This window comes from Zootermopsis nevadensis, unplaced genomic scaffold, assembly GCF_977971745.1.
Source record: "Zootermopsis nevadensis isolate Lab colony 2312 unplaced genomic scaffold, Znev_1.0 Znev_ptg000030l, whole genome shotgun sequence".
Classification (NCBI taxonomy): Eukaryota; Metazoa; Arthropoda; class Insecta; order Blattodea; family Termopsidae; genus Zootermopsis; species Zootermopsis nevadensis.
Window position 1 is genome coordinate 17,452,031 of NW_028259162.1, and position 23,535 is coordinate 17,475,565.

At 39.7% G+C, this 23,535-nt stretch overlaps 2 protein-coding genes across 4 annotated transcripts in view; one reads left to right on the forward strand and one right to left on the reverse strand.

The window, feature by feature from the left end:
* LOC110833757 (uncharacterized) overlaps nt 1–23,535 on the forward strand; it is a 139,395-nt gene that overhangs the window by 24,913 nt on the left and 90,947 nt on the right. The window lies entirely within an intron of this gene.
* LOC110833760 (uncharacterized) lies at nt 6,007–23,092 on the reverse strand. Of its 2 annotated transcripts, XM_087358390.1 has the most exons (4): nt 23,013–23,092; nt 16,623–16,799; nt 11,425–11,597; nt 6,007–8,136 (listed from the first exon to the last, which is right to left on the reverse strand). In XM_087358390.1, the coding sequence occupies exons 2-4, from the start codon at nt 16,747–16,749 to the stop codon at nt 7,879–7,881; spliced, it is 558 nt and encodes a 185-aa protein (XP_087214516.1). In that variant the 5' UTR covers nt 16,750–16,799; nt 23,013–23,092; the 3' UTR covers nt 6,007–7,878. The 2 variants fall into 2 exon arrangements, with proteins under 2 accessions (XP_087214516.1, XP_021927909.2); XM_022072217.2 differs by lacking the exon at nt 23,013–23,092 and having other exon boundaries at nt 16,623–17,887.

Genomic DNA, 23,535 nt, shown 5'->3' on the forward strand with positions numbered 1-23,535 from the left:
TTTGCAGGCACAGTGAGAACGGAGTCATTCAGAAGAGACGTCAGAATGTATTGAGTGATTTAATAAATCTACCATAGAGTTTGGATTTAAGGTTCTTATGGCGGTGAGTATGAACATGGCTGTTTTATGGGATGATACGCTGTATAGAACACCACGGTGGTCTAGCGGTTAGAACGCTGGCCTTGTAATCCTGGGCTCTCGGGTTCGATTCCCGGCGGTGCCCGAATTTATAACTTGTGTTGGGCAAGGCCGTGGTCTAGGCAACACGGAGTTTTCCTCCGGGGGCTTCCCCGGTTTCTCCGTGGCATCCCAACAATTACTCCATTCACACACAGAAGAAGGCAATGGCAAACCACTTCTGGATCATCTGCCAAGAACGTATATGAACAGGTCCCAGTCCCAGAAAAGGATGGAAGGATCCTGTTCATATGGACCTGTCGTCAGACAGAACACTTATATATATATATATATATATATATATATATATATATATAAACCAGCTGTATAGTCTGATAGACGTTTACCGACGTTTCAGACTGCGGTCGCTTAGTTGACTGAGGGAGCAGACACCTGTTAACCGTTGGTAAACTTCTACTAGTCCACACGGCATAACAACCCAGAAGACAGTGATCTTCAACAACAAAAATTGTTTTGTTTGCTTCGTTGCATATTAAGCGACCTTGTATCAGATAAACGATAATCTGTCCCACATTACAAGCGTGGTTTTCAAATCCGATACATGAAGTCCGATTATCATAATCCAATGCATCATTTTTGTGTCACATTTTGGTGGGGTCGACTGGACCTAGCAACACTACGTGTGTGTTGTTTCAGTTGAATTTCGAAATAAATTCCTCCCAAAAACGCATTGTCTCATTATCCTGCACACCCAGTGGCGTTATTCGAGTGAAAGAAAGTGTACAAGGGCTGGCGTTGTATGTTAGTGCGCTGTGACGTCATTATATCGCTCGGTCCTTGAAGGCAACTAGGACAAAAACGTTCATCTGAGAAACCACAGAATAAGACGTCTGAGATATTGCTCTGGTTCGTGGCTTGGAAGACTGATTCAACAAATAAAAGCTCGAAGACGGAATAAAAGCTAAGGCCTAGGAATCTTATAAGAACCCTTTAAAGCTTAATGTCAACTGCATGTACCAACTGATTTAACAATCATTGACTCTGAATTTTAAATTTATGGGTTTTGAATGATTCTCAGGTAAATAGGGATTATTTCCTTTTGGCCTTTGTAACGGCAAGGGTTGTGTGTTTTTTCGCGGTACGGATTGAATTCTTAAATGTTATTCAGACTAACTTCGGCTCGAAAGCGTTGAGGACATTTGTGATATTGGACTTACGCTAGTATTCTAATAAGTCCTATACTTTCAAGATATCACAGTCCATTTTAAGTTGAAGTGAAATTTAAAATGCTTCAGTAAATGGGTTTCAGGAAGTCTAATTATTTTTCAATCAGAAGATATTCTGAGACATGTAGACGATGTTGTTTTAGTGGGGAGAAACAGAGGTGTATTGAAAGAAGCAATTATTTTCTTGAGTAGAGCAGCGAATGAAATGGGACTTACAATCAACATACAAAAAACACGGAAATAACAAAAAGGTACCAACAAATTCAAGAATGCTTAAAGTGGATGACCAGGAATTTGAAAGGGTGAGAGAATTCAAATATCTTTTATCTATTCTAACAGAAGATAATAATATTACTATTGCAATAAAAGAGAGAATTGTAATGAAAAATTGAGCTACTTTTGGTCTAAAGAAATAATTAAGCTCACAATATTTAGGGAGACAGACAAAATACACTAAATATAAGACACTTAAGTCCTGTACTTACCTATGGAAGTGAAAGCTGGCCCCTCACAAGGAAAGATGGAAAAATCTCCAAATATTTTAAAGAAGGTTATTAAGAAACATTTATTGCCCAATTAAGGAAAAATGGTATTTGCAGAGCAAGGTATAACCACGAACTTTATAAATTACATTGAAAGTGATTAAAGTAGGATGGTTGAGGTGGCTGGGACACTTTTTTAGAGTGCAGGAAGTCAACTGTACATACACCAGAGGGTAATAGACGAGTAGGCAGGCCTGCTGTCAGGTGTCTGGATTCAGTTTAAGAATATCTGAAGACAATGGACGTTGGTAAATGGAGACGAAAAGTCACAGGATTGGGACCAATGGAGGGCAGTCGTAAAAGAGGCCAAGGTTCATCATGGATTGTGGCGTCCGCAGAAGAAGAAGAAGAAGAAGGTATTCTGATAGACAGAGTGGGACGTTCGGACGTCACAAATTTAAGGACGCTGTAGGCTAAGAAACCTTGCCGGAACGTACATTCATCATGAAAGCAAACACCAACATGCAGACCCTTCGTTCGGCTTTACACATTTATTCATCTGTGTAGTAAAAACATTGGGTTATTTATAACGTGGAACAACAGTGGTTTTCTTCACGATTGTGCACGCAATTTTCGACATTATTGGTACGGACATGAAGTATTAATAGACAGTGCATTAGTTCTTCTCTCTGTGACCATATTTGTATATTCATTTTAAATCCGACTCTGGGTAACATCATATAGTATTTTGTAAACTTATATTGCTTTTTAATTTTTCAAAAAGGTTTTCCTGCACTAATGCTTACATTCTTTACAGGAAATTTGAATTGACGGCTATAATCTACACAAGTAAATAAGTAAGAAAAAACAATTATACCAATTCAGTGGTGTAGGGTCTTTCTTGAAAATTTGATTGTTATTCTTATTTTCAATAAATTTAACATTTCTATGCAGTCCGAATGTTCATGTTCCTATTTTAAGCTTGCAGTTTTATCCCATACTGACTTATCTGAATCTAGTCCTCACTTTCATAGACCAATTATCCACTTTAATATTATCATCTCATCTAAATCTGTATCTCCTAATCGCAATTTTCCATCAGGATTTCTAATACACTTTTATATCCATTTATTGGTTTTCTGCTCCTTAATTTAATCACCCTAACATAAAATATATGAATCGTTCAAAATAAAACATATTATTATGTAGTTGTCAATATTCCCATGTTATTTACTCCGTGTTGATATAATATATTAATACATTAACATTTGTTAATGATCGGTGAGGTAATTTTCGATCCTTGACTGACGCTTATATCGATCGTGTTCTTAAAGGAAGCCACAAGGATATAAATTCTGAGGTGTAGATTAACACGAACGATACAGGTCTGTGTTTATTTGCTGCCTGTTTTATTAAGCGCATTCTCTGCAAAAAGTGGGTACTAGGAGTTCGCTTCTCATCGTCCATCGGTCCTCCAGTTGCAAACTGCTTAAAGAATACTGATCAAACTTCTAGTTTTTGTCCGTGTCTCTTCAATACAGCTCGTATCCTCTTCGAACTTCAAATTAAACTTTTTTGCGTTTCAAAAGATTGATTAAAGTTATAAAATACAAATATTGGGAAGATCTGTTGCGTAAGACTTCAGGTTCTCACAGCGGTGAGTATGAAGATTTCCGTCTTCTGGGTTGTTGCGCTGTGTAGTCTGGTCGATGTTAACCAACGTTTCAGAGGTCATACTGCCTCCGTCATCAGGGCGATGAGTATGAAGATTTCTGTCTTCTGGGTTGTTGCGCTGTGTAGTCTGGTCGATGTTAACCAATGTTTCAGAGGTCATACTGCCTCCGTCATCAGGGCGATGAAGATTTCCGTCTTCTGGGTTGTTGCGCTGTGTAGTCTGGTCGATGTTTACCAACGTTTCAGAGGTCATACTGCCTCCGTCATCAGGGCGATGAGTATGAAGATTTCCGTCTTCTGGGTTGTTGCGTTGTGTAGTCTGGTCGATGTTAACCAACGTTTCAGAGGTCATACTGCCTCCGTCATCAGGGCGATGAGTATGAAGATTTCTATCTTCTGGGTTGTTGCGTTGTGTAGTCTGGTCGATGTTTACCAACGTTTCAGAGGTCATACTGCCTCGCCCTGATGACGGAGGCAGTATGACCTCTGAAACGTTGGTGGACATCGACCAGACTACACAGCGCAACAACCCAGAAGACGAAAATCTTCAAGATCTGCTGTATTTCTGTATGGTATTGTCTTGTATTATACGTATACTTTGCTGACAATATTGTGTCATAATAGACACACAATAGAGTGAGGTTAAAATGACGTACATAACCAGGAACTTTGTAATTTTTACCCCACCACACATTATTAGAGCCATTAAATCTGAAAGGATGAGATGTGCCAGACATGTAGAAAAATGGGGAGAAGATAAATGTATACAAAATTTTAATCTGAAAACTTGAAAGAACTGACCAAAGTTGCCTAAGCCCTGATAAGAGGGTTAAAAGTGAATCTTAAATAAATTGAGTGCTTCGACGTGAACTAGATCAGCTGGCTCAGGGTAGAGTCCAGTGGCTGGTTTCTGTGATCTCGGTAATGAAACTTTGTGTTCAGCAAAAGACTACTGTAGTTCTGTTTAGATTTAGGTAGTTTATTTCTTGCTTACTTAATTTAATATAATCTGCGTAAATTTATGTAGTAAGATTCATCTGTATTAGCTCTGTTAACTGTTGCTTTGTGTTTAATAATAATAAAATTAACATTTGGATAAATGAGGGTTGGAATGTCGCAAATGTCAGATTGCCACAGTAACAAAGAAACAGATTTTACTGCAAGCTTTAAAACACTTTGGTTTCAGCAGTAGCAGTGGAAAACGTGATATTTCGCCAAGAACTCCCCGCAGTTGATTCGTAAGCTTCTCCCTGCTTCCACGGCAACTTCTTTTACATGTCAGTTGTGCGGGACAGTCCAATCAGAAGTAAGACGAAACTGTTCAGCTCTTAATAACACGATTATCTCTGCCGGAGGCTTCCTGTTAGAGCTTCACTGAGCTGCCGTCTAATTGCCTCCCCCAAAACGCTCCAACTTGAAAATTAGACGACGTGTTATGTCGGTCTTGGCAGGGAGAAAGACAATGTCCGTGACTGATCCTAATATCCTGATTACTCGGGCAAGAAACTGCTAATTTGATTCCGCCTCGTCCTTAAGTGTGTAAATGAAGGTGGTGTAGTGGATGACAGATTGCTTTCCAGCTGACATTCTCGTGCATAACATATTACAAACGGGTGGTTTGGAAAGCTGAATAATGTATACGTTACACTCCGATTTAGTCTTTCGAAAATATTATACTTTAATACAGAAAAGTTTATTAGTATAATTTTGATATAAAGTAAAGTAAAGTAAAGTTTGTCCCACTATACGCCATGTAGGCGTTTGGGGTGAGTGGAGGTATAGCTCCTCTCTTTCTTGACCTCGGCACTAGATGGGGGTGAGTGGTCAGCATCACGCCCCGGCCGGCTTTACCCCCGGGAAAGGACCCCGGTACCCATTGTAGAGGAGGCTGGGTGGGCCCCAGAACCGGTCTGGACGCAGAGGCTAGAGGAAAAATCCTCTGCCCCCGTCGGGGATCGAACCCCGGTCGTCCAGCCCGTAAGCTAGTCAATATACTGACTGAGCTATCCCGGCTCATATAATTTTGTTATAGGCCTACACATTTACCTTCAGAAGTAAAAGTTTTTTTTGTATAATAAAGTCTGTGAGCAGATGTAAAATTCAGTTGAACATCTGAATCTGGTAATGGATTTCAGAGCAATCCATCCTTGTGGAGAAAGCATTAGAAAACTAATAAATATACTTATCGTTACCGTGAAAACAAGCTATAGATTAATAACTGAATCCTACCTATAATTAGTAATTAAATAATTTATTATGAGCGTTATGTATGTGGCTTCAAATGGTTTACGGTCCAAAACACCTTATGCATTACACATTTTTAGTAACTCATCCGTTCTTTGCTGTTGATAAGTTGCTGTTATTCTGATATGATTTCTTTTAAGAGCTGGCGTTCTCACTGCTGGGAGTACAAAGAGGCTGTGTTCTGGGTTGTAGCGCCGTGTAGTCTGAAAAAAAATTACTCTACCTTCTATGATTCCTCTTGCTTATTCAATAAATAAATTTATTTGTTTCATAAACTTATTTACAAATTGTATACGGTCAATCTAACACGCCTAAACCCCACAAAACTTAAAACTCTCCTTGTAACTACGTCTAAATTGTTATTTTAATTATGGCTAGTTGAAGTTAATTTAAGTATGATCGGTTCGATTTACAATGAGCTTTGAGAATATGATTACGTGACTGCTCTTAAGCACAGCATTACTGGGCTTACATGCATATTTACCAGTATATTTCTTTATCTGACGTTTCTGTGAGCATAATTTTTTAACTCGTCTCCTGTTACATTTTTTATCTTAGGCTCTATATTATCCTCGTCTGAAACCATAAAAATATCCCTTCAAATCTATTTAAATTCTATGCCCACATAAATAATATTTAAGAATTCAGCCCGTACCGCAAAGGAAATCCAACGTCTCCTTTACAAATATCGTCCTGTTTATGCTGTTTAGGGAAATAATTACTATTTGCATTGAGTATCATACGAAACATATTCGTACAAAATGTAGAATTATTGATTGTTAAAGCATGTGACACACACGTAAAGTTGAGACTGGACTTTAAAACGATATCAGTGGAAGTTATTTTAAATATAAATAGAATTTTTGTCTTCAGAAATGTATTTTCTTGCGGAATGCGTTGTGAGAACTATAACAAATTTCTGATTGTTTCGAGAATCATCATCGCACTTCTCTTCTAGGGTGACAGAAAAGAAAATCTTCGAAGCTGGTCACTGAAGGACGATTTGTTTTTCTTTCGCAGAAAAAAATCATTTTCGCCTAAATTTAGTCTGCCCGAAGTTTTTTGTCAGTGATATTGTTGTGTTGTTCTTGACTGAAATTTGCTATCACGTAATTCCATTTCTTCGCGTTCTTGAAAACTTTTGAATGCAAGTTAATAGATGCTGGTATTCTTAAGTAACTGATATTAAATTTGCTTATATTGTTTTGGAAAATTTACGTTCCGAGATGATTATTTAAAAGAAAGAACGATATATAGAACATGGCTCTGATTTATTTTAGTCTTTCTTATTTTAACATAAATTTCAGATTCTGAAGAAAATTAATATTGTGTGTAATCTCACTATAAATTCATATGTAGCCTGTATATGTAATTTCTCTCGATACGATGATTATTTTCCATTGTAATTACGTGTCTTTGATGGATTTTACTCTGAATAGTACCAGCTCCTTGTTACGGGACATTGCGTCTCTCAAAATATTTTAGTGTTAAAATACGCTATAGTACTGTACAAGTTAAAATATCAGATGTAATTCAAATGCTCAGTGTTCTTTTGAATTTTTGAATAGAATTGACAGAAACGGTTATTATTAAATAATTCGTAAGAAGCGGCTGTTATTAAGCTATTCACAGGCTAGGCTAGGAGAAGTGCTGTATATAAAAGGTCTCTGATCCACGATAAGAATGGCTTACATCATTACAGATTACGTTTGACTTAAGTCCTATAAAAACAGATATGAAAGTATTAAATGTTTTTATATGTTTAAGGAAACTTCGATGTGGTCTGACGTGACAGTTTTATCCGTTTTATTAGTTTTTTAACGCATGGTCCGTAGCACGTGTTGCTCATCTTTTGAATAATATTCTTTGTCCCCTGTCTCGCCACACGTAATAAATTCGCAGTTACCAACGAAACAGGAAATACAGTCCACGACTGTAATCTTGAGACTTGCAAGGAATGCAGGACGTCCCCCACTTCCTCACCCCGAAAGTCTCAAGATTACAGTCGTGGACTGTACGAGCAGTTTTATAATTTCCACAGCTGTCAGAAGGGAATGTAAATCCAGTTGGTACTTCTGTGATTCCGAGGAAGGCCGAGGGGAGGGGGGTGTTGGTCACGACGTGAAGGCAGTTAGTAGGACGACGCCGAGGACGGCGAAGAAAGTGGAGTGCTGGTGGTTAGAGGCTGCGTCGTTCATCGTGTTGCAGAGAGACTTCTCGCAACAGGCAGTGCATGCGTACAACTTGGTACGCTCCCCTATTACTATGCAACCAGGCTCGCACTTGTTGATGCAGTTCCGTTGCAGAGACCACAGGTGCTTGGAGGGGTAGGACGAGTTCTCGGTCGAGGTGGAATAGGAGTACCGCTTCACCTGCAACGCACAGGTTCAGCGTCAGGCGAGAGCTCACCTCGGATGGCTGTCTTCTGGGTTGTTGCGCCGTGCAGTCTGGTAGAAGTTTATCATCGTTTCAGAGGTCCTTGCTGCCTCTATCTTCAGGGCGATGAGTGAAACGTTGGTAAAATTCTACAAGGCTACACGGTGCAACAACTCAGAAGACTGCCATCTTCGGAAAACCTCAACCCCTACTTGGTTTTACCTTTTTTTAGTACAGTTATCCGTCACCAATCGCGGATTAAAGTATCCAGTTTTTCTGTTTGTATGCAGTTTTTTAAAGTGCGGTATTTTGCGGTTTTCAGTTTATGTTCAGACGAAAAGTAGCACGTGGCTTTCGTATCAATAAATGCACATTTGTTCAAGGCAGAACTGTAATTTGATCCACAGCCAGTTCTATAGCTTCCAGACTGTCAACAACCACCATATAAAACATTCTTTATTAAGCCACATTACACGGGTGGTAGCCCGAGGAGAATTGATTATAATTAGTCACCGTGGAAGTTTTAGATCATTAACCACCGTAATTCTATGAAAAAACCATCAAAAGGATCGTGGAAGACAAACCGCGGCTTTGAGTATCTCAGTGTTTTTTGGGAACTTAGCTCTCGCTGTTGGCAAATAATTGCTCTAACCATGCTAACATGCAGTTTATATTGTCTAAAAATCACAGTATAGTTAACGTTAACTATGTAGACCAGAGTTCGGAAACTTTTTCATTACCGATGGCCGCATTGGCTATTCATAATCTTTGTCGAGGGCTTGTCTTGGACAATAAGCGAAACTTTATTTCTGTAACTTAAAGCATATTTCTGGTATTTGCTTGAAATCAGATAGCATACAGGTGTATTGTAAAGACATTCCTTGTTGCCTTTAAAACAGTCCTGATTTGAAGTAATTGTTAATTTGATAAAGCCACAGTTATTAATACCACAATAATTTTCATATTATTTTGTTCATTGTCATTTGGTCTGATCACCGGAACATTGCATTTTTGTAGAAAAATACGGTTGTAATGTTACAGGCCTACACATATAAAATTTTTATTCGTTTCATTAGAACATCCGTTTGCAGCACTGGATATTGTACTCCTGATCAGCAGAAATGTTTGACTTTCTCGCATTGGCAAATTCCTAAATTGGTGACCCGCGGGTCACAGTTTTCTGACCCCTGCTGTAGACCTACGTTTATTTTAGCGATCTTCTGAAACACCAAATAAATTCAGACCAGGGGCTGGTGGGTTTAAAGTATACGTCAAGTGCAAAGCAAATAAGACGTTGGTACATCTGCCGGCAACTGCGGGAAGTTCCTCAACTCTGGTTGCTTACTGCAAGGGCCACGGAAAACCAAGGGGCGTGTTATTTGAGATATTCCGTTCTGCGTTAAGTTTTTAAGTGTTCTCCCCTGATGTCATTCAGAGGTGTTCAAAATGACGAACGTTATTTTCGTGAAACAGTTTGACAGCGGCGAGCAATTGACTGACAAGCGACCACTGAATTATAATGTATATACATCTCTTTGGGACGCTCTGTCTAAGACATTAGGAAGCTTCTTTCTCTGGTTTTGTTGACAGCTAAGCGACCTCGATAATGTCCGTGATCATTCTTCTCGTCTTCGTGGCTGTAGGGAAAATATCTTAAAGCCCACACTCTTGAACGTGAAATGTTAATATAAAAAAAGTAAAGTTTGTCCCACTATACGCCATGTAGGCGTTTGGGGTGAGTGGAGGTATAGCTCCTCTCTTCCTTGACCTCGGCACTAGATGGGGGTGAGTGGTCAGCATCACGCCCCGGCCGGTTTTACCCCCGGGAAAGAACCCCGGTACCCATTGTAGAGGAGGTTGGGTGGGCCCCAGAGCCGGTCTGGACGCAGAGGCTAGAGGAAAAATCCTCTGCCCCCGTCGGGGATCGAACCCCGGTCGTCCAGCCCGTAGCTAGTCACTATACTGACTGAGCTATCCCGGCTCATGAAATGTTAATATACGAACTGTAAGTTGTGTAATAATAACTTAATAAGACCAGTGGATTTAAGTATTGCAGTTTAAAAAGTGAGCTAACCACATACAAATTTTGAAACTGGAAACAACTGGAACTTGAATATCATTATGAATATATAAGGCTCGATGTTAAATATTTGTATTTATGCTAAAGAATCATGGAAGTGTAATACGGTCTTTACGAAAGACACAACACATCATAAGAACACGACCCAACGTCTTACTGAAGGTTAAAATGTTTGTGTGGATCATTGATAAACCTGATCGATATCAATTAAAAAAAAACACATTACGAACTTCACCGAACGTCGTGATCGAATGGTTAGAACTCCTGCTTTGTAATCAGGGAATTCCAATTTGGCTTTGTCACCGATTATTCAGAGGTTTTCGTGGTTTTCATCAGTCACTGTACTGAAATTCCTGAATAGTTCCTTGAATTAGGCCAAGACCGCTCCCCACATATTTTTTACAATTTATTATTCACTAATCATCCTGTAATTCGACGCAATAACTCAGCCTCTGAAAGAATTGTTGCACGAACGATGAATAAGTGTGACAATGATTTGAAACCTCAATTAAATCAGCAGATCATGTCCAATTTAAAGCAAAGTTCTTGTTGTCACTAAAGATGAGTGAGATCTCATTCACATCTGCTTATCCGGAGTGAATTTGCATGTACAGAGTGTCCCAGAAAGATGAAAACACACAACGATTACTAACTAACTAACTAGATGGCTTACCGAACCCGAAGGTTCATCACCGAATTAACCAAAGCCCTCCACCGGACCCTGTCCTGGGCCAACAGAATCCAGTTTCCTTCAACTCCTATCTCCCATAGATCCCGCCTGAGATTATCCTCCCATCTACGTCTAGGTCTCCCCAGCGGTCTTTTCCCTTCAGGTTTCCCAACCAGTACCCGGTGCACACCTCTTGTCCCATCCATGCGCGCTACATGCCCCGCCCATCTCATTCTTCTCGACTTAATCACCCTCACAATACTGGGGGAGCAGTACAGATTTTTAAGCTCGTCATTGTGCAGTTTTCTCCACGCCCCATCGTCTTCTCTCCTAGGACCAAATATCCTCCTCAACACCCTTTTCTCAAACACCTGCAATCTGTGTTCCTCACTCTGAGTGAGAGACCATGTTACATACGTCCGAAATGTGTTTACATCTTTCTGGGATGTCTGTATATTGCGTTAAACCATCGTGCTGTAAAACAGCTCCGTCTCCAATTTATTAACTAAATGACGCGGGAGACGCCTGGCTTACCATGCAGGTCCTTCGGTCATCGCGACACTTCTGTATGAAGCTGACTCCGCTGGTGTTGAGATTGCTGCATCGTTCCCCGGCGTCCATGCTATCGCAAACGAAGCAGGACAGATCGTTTGCCTTCTCTGCTGCTTGGGGCGTCTTATGTTCCTTCTGGTTCAGCAGTGTGGTGGCTGCAACAAGACTGCCAGAATTTTCCAAAACAAAATCAAAATGCTAACAGGCACTCTGAGAATTCGGCTAAGTACGTCTGAACATTAACCGACTCCACCGAGCATAATTATTCACATACTCAGGGAATTTCGTGTTGATTTCGAAGTTTCATGACCGTATTCACAAAATCTCATCAATGGACCCTATGTCAAGTAAGGTAAATTCATAAGATGGTAAAGTTGCGTCATATTGTGATATAATAAGTATATATTAAATTTTATCCGTCTAATCACAATAATTCTTATTAAATATTAAAATATTACAATAATTAACCTGAGGATGGTTCTTTTAGGAACTGAAACATGTCGTGAAACAAGAAAAATGATGATCTAATGTAAATCGAATATTTCGATAAAGAACATCATTTAATATTTTAAATATTTTAAATGTTAATTATTGTAATATTTTAATATTTAATAAGAATTATTGTGATTAGACGGACAAAATTTAATATATACTTAATATATATTTAATATATAAGATAAATTCAATTAACAGCTTCGCAATAAATTTCGGTTGAGATTCGTTTTAATAATATCATAACCTCCACGGTGGTCTAACGGTTAGAACGCTGGGCTTGTAATATTGAGGTCCCGGGTTCGATTCCCGGCGGTGCTCAGATTTACAACTTGTGTTGGGCAAGACCGTGGTCTAGGCATCACGGAGTTTTCCTCCGGGGTTTCCCCGGTTTCTCCGTGGCATCCCAACATTTACTCCACTTTCATCATCATCTCGCGTTAAATGTCGCGGTCCCGATCGAACCCATGTACTGATGGGTCGTGAATCCTGCTAACCACCACGCTGAATGCTATGTACTGGAGATGAAAAGAAAAATAATATCATTCCATCTGCGTCTACGTCTTCCAAATTATAACGTCCGTTTATGGTCTCTATTAAAGTGTTTGTATTAGTTTCTACTTATTTATCTCATTTAAAAGCATTGCGAATCCTTTCGAAACAAAGTAGGTTTTATTTTGAAAACATTGTCAGCCATTCCAAACCATTAAAAATTGAGTAGTATATTTTGGGATTTGCTGGTAGGAAGGATAGAGATTTAAAATGAGCGTCGTGTCGCCTCTAGGACACGGCTTCACGTAAAATTTTATCCAACCAATAAAATTGTTTAAAGAAACTACAAACATGTTAGCGCATAAGTCGACCAATGTGCTCACAGGATTTAATACACGCTCTGTTGGGCTGAGAGTTTGAATCCTATTCGATGCTTTGATGTTTAAACTGTGGAGTTATCTGATCTCCGATTAAAGAATCATAATACAATCTCAACGTAAATATTGGGGCGTGCTAGATCAATGTGCGTAATCCATAGACGCAACTAATATTATAAATGCCCATCTTTCAGGTTTATATACCTGTTAGAAACAAACTTTTTAATAGGTCTATTTACTTTCATAATAGAAGTGTTCGTTATTCGGCTGATCAAGAAATTCCGTGGAAGATGGCTTGCTGTCTTCTGGGTTGTTGCCATCTTCAAACCTCAAATCATATAAATTCAGTGGAGTTATAGAACCCCAAAGTCAATTATCTTTTTTTTTAAGAAACCCGACAGAAGACCGTTTATAACCACATGATCCCTTCTGCGCATGTCATAAAATAGTGTAATAATTTCACATTTCGTGTCGAATTCTTTTCACCCAAGTTTGTTATCTCACACTGTTTCTTTTAATCGCCCTAAAAGTACTGTAATTACTGATAGTAACTTAGTATTGTGGTCATACATAAGAAACAATTTCACTCGTATAAAAGCAATGAAGGAAAAGAGGACAAATGGATGGACAGAGTTGATGTAATTTCGAAATGACATTTACACGAAAACACACAGGTATCTATGGAAGTGGATGATGTATTTAATTTATGAAATGGTTTTCTGAGAATCTGAAGTAATCCCATTTAGAAGATTTCCGTCTTCTGGGTTGTTGCGTTGTGTAGTCTGTTCGATGTTATCCAACGTTTCAGAGGTCATACTGCCTCCGTCATCAGGGCGATCGCAACAACCCAGAAATCTTCATACTCATCGCCCTGATGACGGAGGCAGTATGACCTCTGAAACGTTGGATAACATCGACCAGACTACACAACGCAACAACCCAGAAGACGGAAATCTTCATACTCATCGCCCTGATGATGGAGGCAGTATGACCTCTGAAACGTTGGTAAACATTGACCAGACTACACAGCGCGACAACCCAGAAGACAGAAATCTTCATACTCATCGCCCTGATGACGGAGGCAGTATGACCTCTAAAACGTTGGTTAACAACGACCAGACTACACAGCGCAACAACCCAGAAGACAGAAATCTTCATACTCATCGCCCTGATGACGGAGGCAGTATGACCTCTAAAACGTTGGTAAACATTGACCAGACTACACAGCGCAACAACCCAGAAGACGGAAATCTTCATACTCATCGCCCTGATGACGGAGGCAGTATGACCTCTAAAACGTTGGTAAACATTGACCAGACTACACAGCGCAACAACCCAGAAGACAGAAATCTTCATACTAAGAATCGCACTGATGACGGAGGCAGTATGACCTCTGAAACGTTGGTAAACATTGACCAGACCACACAGCGCAAGAACCCAGAAGACAGAAATCTTCATACTAAGAATCGCACTGATGACGGAGGCAGTATGACCTCTAAAACGTTGGTAAACATTGACCAGACTACACAGCGCAACAACCCAGAAGACAGAAATCTTCATACTAAGAATCGCACTGATGACGGAGGCAGTATGACCTCTGAAACGTTGGTAAACATTGACCAGACCACACAGCGCAAGAACCCAGAAGACAGAAATCTTCATACTAAGAATCGCACTGATGACGGAGGCAGTATGACCTCTAAAACGTTGGTAAACATTGACCAGACTACACAGCGCAACAACCCAGAAGACAGAAATCTTCATACTAAGAATCGCACTGATGACGGAGGCAGTATGACCTCTAAAACGTTGGTAAACATTGACCAGACCACACAGCGCAAGAACCCAGAAGACAGAAATCTTCATACTAAGAATCGCACTGATGACGGAGGCAGTATGACCTCTGAAACGTTGGTAAACATTGACCAGACTACACAGCGCAACAACCCAGAAGACAGAAATCTTCATACTAAGAATCGCACTGATGACGGAGGCAGTATGACCTCTGAAACGTTGGTAAACATTGACCAGACCACACAGCGCAAGAACCCAGAAGACAGAAATCTTCATACTAAGAATCGCACTGATGACGGAGGCAGTATGACCTCTAAAACGTTGGTAAACATTGACCAGACTACACAGCGCAACAACCCAGAAGACAGAAATCTTCATACTAAGAATCGCACTGATGACGGAGGCAGTATGACCTCTGAAACGTTGGTAAACATTGACCAGACCACACAGCGCAAGAACCCAGAAGACAGAAATCTTCATACTAAGAATCGCACTGATGACGGAGGCAGTATGACCTCTAAAACGTTGGTAAACATTGACCAGACTACACAGCGCAACAACCCAGAAGACAGAAATCTTCATACTAAGAATCGCACTGATGACGGAGGCAGTATGACCTCTGAAACGTTGGTAAACATTGACCAGACCACACAGCGCAAGAACCCAGAAGACAGAAATCTTCATACTAAGAATCGCACTGATGACGGAGGCAGTATGACCTCTAAAACGTTGGTAAACATTGACCAGACTACACAGCGCAACAACCCAGAAGACAGAAATCTTCATACTAAGAATCGCACTGATGACGGAGGCAGTATGACCTCTGAAACGTTGGTAAACATTGACCAGACCACACAGCGCAAGAACCCAGAAGACAGAAATCTTCATACTAAGAATCGCACTGATGACGGAGGCAGTATGACCTCTAAAACGTTGGTAAACATTGACCAGACTACACAGCGCAACAACCCAGAAGACAGAAATCTTCATACTAAGAATCGCACTGATGACGGAGGCAGTATGACCTCTGAAACGTTGGTAAACATTGACCAGACCACACAGCGCAAGAACCCAGAAGACAGAAATCTTCATACTAAGAATCGCACTGATGACGGAGGCAGTATGACCTCTAAAACGTTGGTAAACATTGACCAGACTACACAGCGCAACAACCCAGAAGACAGAAATCTTCATACTCATCGCCCTGATGACGGAGGCAGTATGACCTCTAAAACGTTGGTAAACATTGACCAGACTACACAGCGCAACAACCCAGAAGACAGAAATCTTCATACTAAGAATCGCACTGATGACGGAGGCAGTATGACCTCTGAAACGTTGGTAAACATTGACCAGACTACACAGCGCAACAACCCAGAAGACAGAAATCTTCATACTCACCGCTGTGAGAACCTCAAGTCTTACATAATCCCATTTAATTTTAAACAGAAGTACAAATGTTAATTTCCGTTCAAAATTTGAATTAACCTAAGTAGTCAGACAGGATTAATTATATTTAGCAAATTTTGTTACAGAACCAGAAAGTTGAACATTGCTAATACTTAATTCAGACGATATATTTCGTGTCTTTTACGAGTACTAATCTCTTATATATTTTAATATTGTTCTTCAGTAATCTCATCGGTCTACCTATTTGTTTCTTTACATTTGGATTTTCCAACCAGAACTAACGAACTCATTAACTTCATGGACAAGAGTCCTTTAAAAAAAACTCATTACCGTGTTCACGTGAGTCTACCACCGGTTTGTATATCCTTTATCAGTTGATTACATCCAAACTAGATTTCCCTAATATTCATTTTAATATTATCCTCCCACCTACGCCTAGGTCTTTCGACTGGTTTCGTCCCATCAGGTTTTCACAACCAAAATTGTGCTCATCATCCTTGATTTATCTGTTTTTTTTATAGTTTTTTTATAAAAATGAAATCCTTAAAATATAAATTAAGGAATAAAAACAAACAATAAAGCTAACAATAAAGATGGTTTAAAGGAGACTGTCACCTGTCACAACCCTGCTGTACAGAACAGCTGTGATGAAAATGGCTATCATTACGCTGGAAGGTTCCATGCTTGAGTAAGTTCCCGTCATGCTGAGAAGAGCTGTATAAACCATTGAAGTGAAACACATCACTCACAGACACGAAAAGCGGGGCATCCCATTTCGTAGAAATCCAGTCACTGGCGATATGAAACAAAGGTTACTTTTATATCAACACGAAACATTATTTAAAACAATCAGAATCTAGATTCAACACTAAAACTCTCCACTTTATAGAAGCAATTAGTTGAATGACGTGTTCGAACTGCAGCGACTCCATTTTGGTTTTAGTATCGATTGAGAGTGTGCGCGGTGCTGCTCTATGAGAAAGTGGTGACTCGTTTGATACGTGTGAAAGAAGGAATAAGTACCGAGAAATTTGTCATAAATGAGAATCACAGCTCAATACAATAATGTTATTAAGAATCGTACATTTTTAATGAGACATGTCTATAGCGCAGTAGTGCATTCAGTTTCTGTAAAAGAATAAATATATTTTTTTTGTGTCAACTTATTATAGGTTATGTTTACAACGGACTTGGCCGAGTCATGGAAAGATTTTTCATGATGATCAATTGCCCTATCTGAGGCGTCTTGCAATAATAATTTACAAAACTTCTACACCACAGGCGACCAACGCCCGATTCGAGGCCTTAGAAACAAGATAGCGTAGTTATAACAAATGCTTTGCGCATTCAGCCAGTCTGTCATATTTCCTTACAATAATCGGTTTGGTGGGAACTATTCAAATCTCGCTCGTTCATTCATAGATTCATGTCCATCCACCCGAGGCATCCATTCATTTAAGTCCAGTAACAATTGCCCGGATGTAGTTGTATTGATTTCCACACCTGTCGAGCCACTGATTCCCTCCCCATTTGGAAACTCCCGATTCCTAGTTCGCTTTCTGCCTGTCGTGTGGCGCTCCAGTACAGACTTGCTACTAAAGAGGACAGCGTCACTTCGCTTTAGCTTACACGTGTAATTCGTAAAAAATAAAAATTTCAAACAGCCGTACCAACTTTACAGAACAAAAATGATTTATTGATTTGTTTGACAACGTCTTTGCCAGCTGCTTGAGTTACTTGTAGTTGGTGTGCAATAACAGCTGAATTTTTAATTGCGAATAGAGAATGAAGTCAAATGAGAAAACACGTCAAGGTTAGGTTAGGTTAGTACCCAGGAAAACCCGCACATGGTACAGCAGTGCTGACCATTATACCACGAGTATATGTTTACAATTATGGAATTTGCAGTAAATAAATAAAAAATAAATAAATTAGATAACCAACCAACAATTAGTTCTCAACCCGAAGATCCGGGATCAACCCTTGGGCAGTCCATATGAGATTTGTTGTTGACAAATGCTCTGGGAAATTTTTCTTTGCTAGTTTTTTCACCAAAAATTCCATATCACCTTAATTATGATGGATCTATTTAAATCCGGAGTATCACATCACTTACTGTCATCACATTTATCGATATATGATTGTTAATTAAGCAAGCTAGTTAAGTAATCAAGCTAATAGCCAACTAATTAATCATCCAGGTAAATACATATTTTGAAATGAAGAAATTACTCTTGTTTCGGAAACCATTATTGAAAAATGTTGTGGAACGAAGGTCACATATGCCCTGGGCTCAGATGTCAATCGCAGTTAAGATATGTATTTAATTAGAATAGGGGTCGTCTAGTGGTTAGAACGCTGGCCTCGTAATCCTGGGGTCTCGGGTTCGATTCCCGGCGGTGCCTTGTGTTGGGCAAGGCCGTGGTCTAGGCAACACGGAGTTTTCCTCCTGGGGCTTCCCCGGTTTCTCCGTGGCATCCCAACAATTACTCCATTAACACACAGAAGAAGGCAATGGCAAACCACTTCTGGATCATCTGCCAAGAACGTATATGAACAGGTCCCAGTCCGAGAAAAGGATGGAAGGATCCTGTTCATATGGACCTTTCGTCAGACAGAACACTAAATAATAATAAGATGAGGTGGTCTAGCGGTTAGAACGCTGGCCTTGTAATCCTGGGGTCCCGGGTTCGATTCCCGGCGGTGCCCGAATTTATAACTTGTGTTGGGCAAGGCCGTGGTCTAGGCAACACGGAGTTTTCCTCCGGGGGCTTCCCCGGTTTCTCCGTGGCATCCCAACAATTACTCCATTCACACACAGAAGAAGGCAATGGCAAACCACTTCTGGATCATCTGCCAAGAACGTATATGAACAGGTCCCAGTCCGAGAAAAGGATGGAAGGATCCTGTTCATATGGACCTTTCGTCAGACAGAACACTAAATAAAATAAGAAGTCATCAACGAATGTCAGTGTGAAACGATCTACGAATAGAGAACGAATCGTGAAGATTGTCACATGTGTGTTGATTGCTCCGAGCCAGATTTATTTCTTTAAACTTTATTTAACATAGCTTAGACTATGCAGTGTCAAACGAGAGGATGATAGTGAACAATGAATCGGAAAGGATGTGGAAGGAAGTGATAGTGGCCTAATTTAAAGTATTATCCCGGCATTTATTTGGAGGGACTAAGGAAAACCACGAAAACATCAAGGATAACCAGTCTCCGGGCCGAAATTTTGAAGGGATCTCCTAATACGAAGCAGGAGTGCTAACCACTGGACCATTTTACGTCATTCTAACGTAATGTATAGACTACATATAGGTGTATGAAGAGGCCACCTTAATGACGTGGAGATTTGAATGAGAAAAATACTGACTCTTTTGGAATGGAAATTCATTCAGTAGCGGTGCAGTTCATATCGATACGTCCACATTCTCCTACCCTACATCCCTTTTCCATTGCTTAGGCCGTTCCAAAGATTAATCCATGTTTGAATTACATTCGTACATGTTCATATCACAGACTTTTATACACTGTTTAAACCACACTACTCGTAGTATAGAAACTGGTTTGCGATGTTAAGTGTAAAACTGTTTTAAGATATATTTTCGATGCACCAAGTTTAAATGCTATTGACAATGACGTATTTTCAAAGCATGATAATTATTTCTGAAGTTGGCCATCGTAATAAGTGTTTTAAAAAACGACGTTTCGGAACTTGGATTTCTTTCCTTCATAAAATAACAGGGAAGGTAGCTTCTTACTCCCTTCAACCTCTTGGACAGAGCTGGTTTTGATTCCCGGGCATCATGTTTGAAAATAAACTTCTGACTATAGACAGTGTCCAAAATAATTATAATGTTTAAGATGGCTGTCTTCTGGGTTGTAGCGCCGTGTAGTCTTGTAGAATTTTACCAACGATAGTAAACTTCTACCAGATTAAATGGCACGGTAGAAGTTTACCGTCGTTTCGGAGGTCCTGGCTGCCTCCATCATCAGGGCGATGAGTCATCGCTACACGACGCTTCAACCCAGAAGACAGCCATATTCATACTCACCGCCGTGAGAACCCCAATTTCTAATTATCATGTTTATTTTTGATGTGGTTAGTATTTGATTAAGTTCGATGGTAATAAGTGTTTTATATCTCCCCGTATTGTGACATATGCAGCATTTATTAGTTTTATAACGCGAGCTCTTATCTGCATTAAACATCTGGGGCACAGCTAAAAGTGATTTATACCAGTCGCCGGACGAAAGTTTGAGAAACACTGCACGTGGAAAATCGAATTAAATTGTTTTCAGTACCTCGTTAAACACTCGGATTTGCCTTACGCCCAGTGTAAATCCAAGAGGTATGAACTATATTTCGATGTTTATCAAGTCCCTTTATGTCGTATTTCAGAACAAATCCGAAGCTTCTGAAAATTGTTGTAGTTCGGTCACTAGAATGACTGGAAGCTTTGCCCCTCTTCCAATCCCCAGAGTCCCCCTGGGCTCTCAGCGCGTTATTTGTTCTTGATTTTTTTTTTTTTTACATTCAATCTCGGAAGATACATAGAACGCGGCAGGAGAAATACTTTATAACAGCGTGCCAATTCGCTTTTTACGCTGACAGAATATAATTTCTATTTCTATTTCAGAGAAACACCGTTTCTGGAAACACTTCAATTGAACAGTACTAGTTGCAGTGCATTTTGTTCTATACAGCGATTACTAATCGTAATACAAAGGGTATCAGCCTAGTTGGATACTTAAAATATGGATTTTTGGTATCATTTTTGAGAGATCTGTTGATCACCAGCATCTATCAGCAAGTTGATATGAAGATCATGTCGTTAGTTTTATCTCTGAACACACAGAGAATATTTTAAATTCGTATCGTAAATATCAAGATGGTTGCCAAGCCTTATTTTACGTGATTCAGTCCCACTTAATCCCTTTTTTAAATCCTGTACTATAATTCCTACACTGTTTCCTGGTGCCATGTTATATTTTAAAACAAATCTGATGGTTATGAAAACTGTTATAACTCGGTCGATTGAAAGACCATCCTCTAATCCAGTGGTATTCAACCTTTTTTGTTCGCGTACCCCCAGATATAATTTCTCTTCAACTTTGTACCCCCAAAGTTGTTGGTGTATAATTCAAGTTATACATAGTATATAATCTACATCTAAAATAAATTAAATAAATTACATTGCTGATTATTTAGTGTTTATCATAAAATAATATATATGTTTTTTTTAAATTTCACGTACCCGCTAAGATGTCTTCGCGTACCCCCCGATATAATTTCTCTTCAAGTTCGTACCCCCAAAGTTGTTGGTGTATAATTCAAGTTATACATAGTATATAATCTACATCTAAAATAAATTAAATAAATTGCATTACTGATTATTCAGTTTCTATCATAAAATAATATATTTTCTTAAAATTTCACGTACCCCCTAAGATGTCTTCGCGTACCCCCGGGGGTACGCGTACATCAGGTTGAATACCACTGCTCTAATCTAATGTGTACTAAAGGAGGGGAGTATTTTGTCGAGTTGAAGTGACCACTCACTTCCATCTAACGCAGGGGTGGAGGAACATCTGTCAGAGAGTTGAATCGTAGGAATCTTAAATAGAAATGCAAGGTGCAATAAATGGTGATTGTCCTGATTAGAAAATATTGTTATTCCACTGCATTATTCACCAGAAGGTATTATGTAAAACTGTTTTTATTGTAAACCATTTGATAAAGACAGTTATAAAACCTGTGAATTTCATACGACCTTGACCACTGAACAACAGGAAGTTCACATCCTGTCTGGAAGATGTGGCTGGCGAACACATTGGTGTACCGTACTGTTCTAGAGTTCGTTGCTTAAGCGTAGGAAGAACGCCAAAGAGATTGTGTGATATATATGAAGATAGTTATATTGTAAGTCGAGAAATAATCTGACATTTCTGGTTGATATCATGGGACACTCTGATAATATGAATGTAATTATTCACACGAAAAGCATATTTAGGTACGTATGAATCATACGAGTATACAGCTGTATAAGCTTTTCAAGCAAAGCCACTCTTGTTTTAGAACGGAGGAAATATATACATTTTTTGAATATACAAAGCAGTGACGTGAGTTGTAGAGCAGTCAGTACATGGAGTGATATTTCCCGATCCACTCGCGTGCACTTTATTGTGGTAAAAAGTTCTGTCCATATTAATTAGACAGACAACTGTTGATAGATCTCCTACCCCTTTTGGACACTGAAAAAACCTGCTATTGCATGCTGTTCGTCCTTGGTACAAACCTTTAGTGGAACACTTAACTTTACGTCGTATTTGGTACGAGGTGCGATCGGAAAGTTTCTAGACTGCGCGTATAAAAACCCGTACACTTATCTCGGGTATTAAATTCATCCATCACCCTCGAAGTAGTTCCCCTGGGAGTGAACACAACGATCCCAGCGCCGCTGCCAAGCCTGGAAGCATCCCTGGAAATCTTTCTGAGCTGTCTGGCTGCTGCATCATGACAACGCGCCAGCGCACACCGCCCTCAAAGTTCGGCAGTTTTTGGCCTCAAACACCATGGCCGTTATCCCGCACCCTCCTTATTCGCCGTGTGACTTCTTCCTCTTCCCAAAGATGAAAATTCAGCTAAAGGGAAGGAGATTTGAGACGATAGAAGAGATTCAGGCAGAATCGCAGATGGTGCTTGACAGGCTGACAAAGAAAGATTTCCAGGGATGCTTCCAGGCTTGGCAGCGGCGCTGGGATCGTTGTGTTCACTCCCAGGGGAACTACTTCGAGGGTGATGGATGAATTTAATACCTGAGATAAGTGTACGGGTTTTTATACGCGCAGTCTTGAAACTTTCCGATCGCACTCGTACACTTCCTTTGTTGCTGAAATTCCCTAGATTGACAATCCGAATCCTCTATCCATTATGTATAGCTCGAACCAGACCGAGTACCTCACCTACAGTCACAGTAGAACAAACATGTACTCACCACGTTGAGCGGCACAGATTCCGTCAGCAACTCTTAACGTTCGAAAAATCCCTCTTAGAGTAAAGATCGTGCAAATTGATAAGGATCGAAAGACGCGTAGTTATGACGTGGTTCGAGGGAACCGTCCTGGAATCGGCGTTTCTCATTGGTCAATTGGGTTTGTTCTACTTTCCTAACCGCAATATGGAAAGCACGTATTGCCTTATTTCCCAAGAGAAAAACAGAACTTAGATTATGTTTCGTGCGGTAGGACTTCTAAGGACTTCCGGCCAATCTTCCTGTATATTGCGTAACAATGTAAAATTCAAAGATTTATGAAGCAATTCATACACAGGGGTGCAAACGGACGCTGACAAAATATTAATTTAAGTTTTTATAAATAATGTAATTTCATCGGTTATATGAAAGTGGTCCAAATTTCGTCCACCTGCTATAAGATGTACAGGGCTAATTCAGTGGGTTACAGGAGCGAAGAAAGTAAAAATATAAAAAAATAATTTATATTTTTGTCAAAATAGTTGGA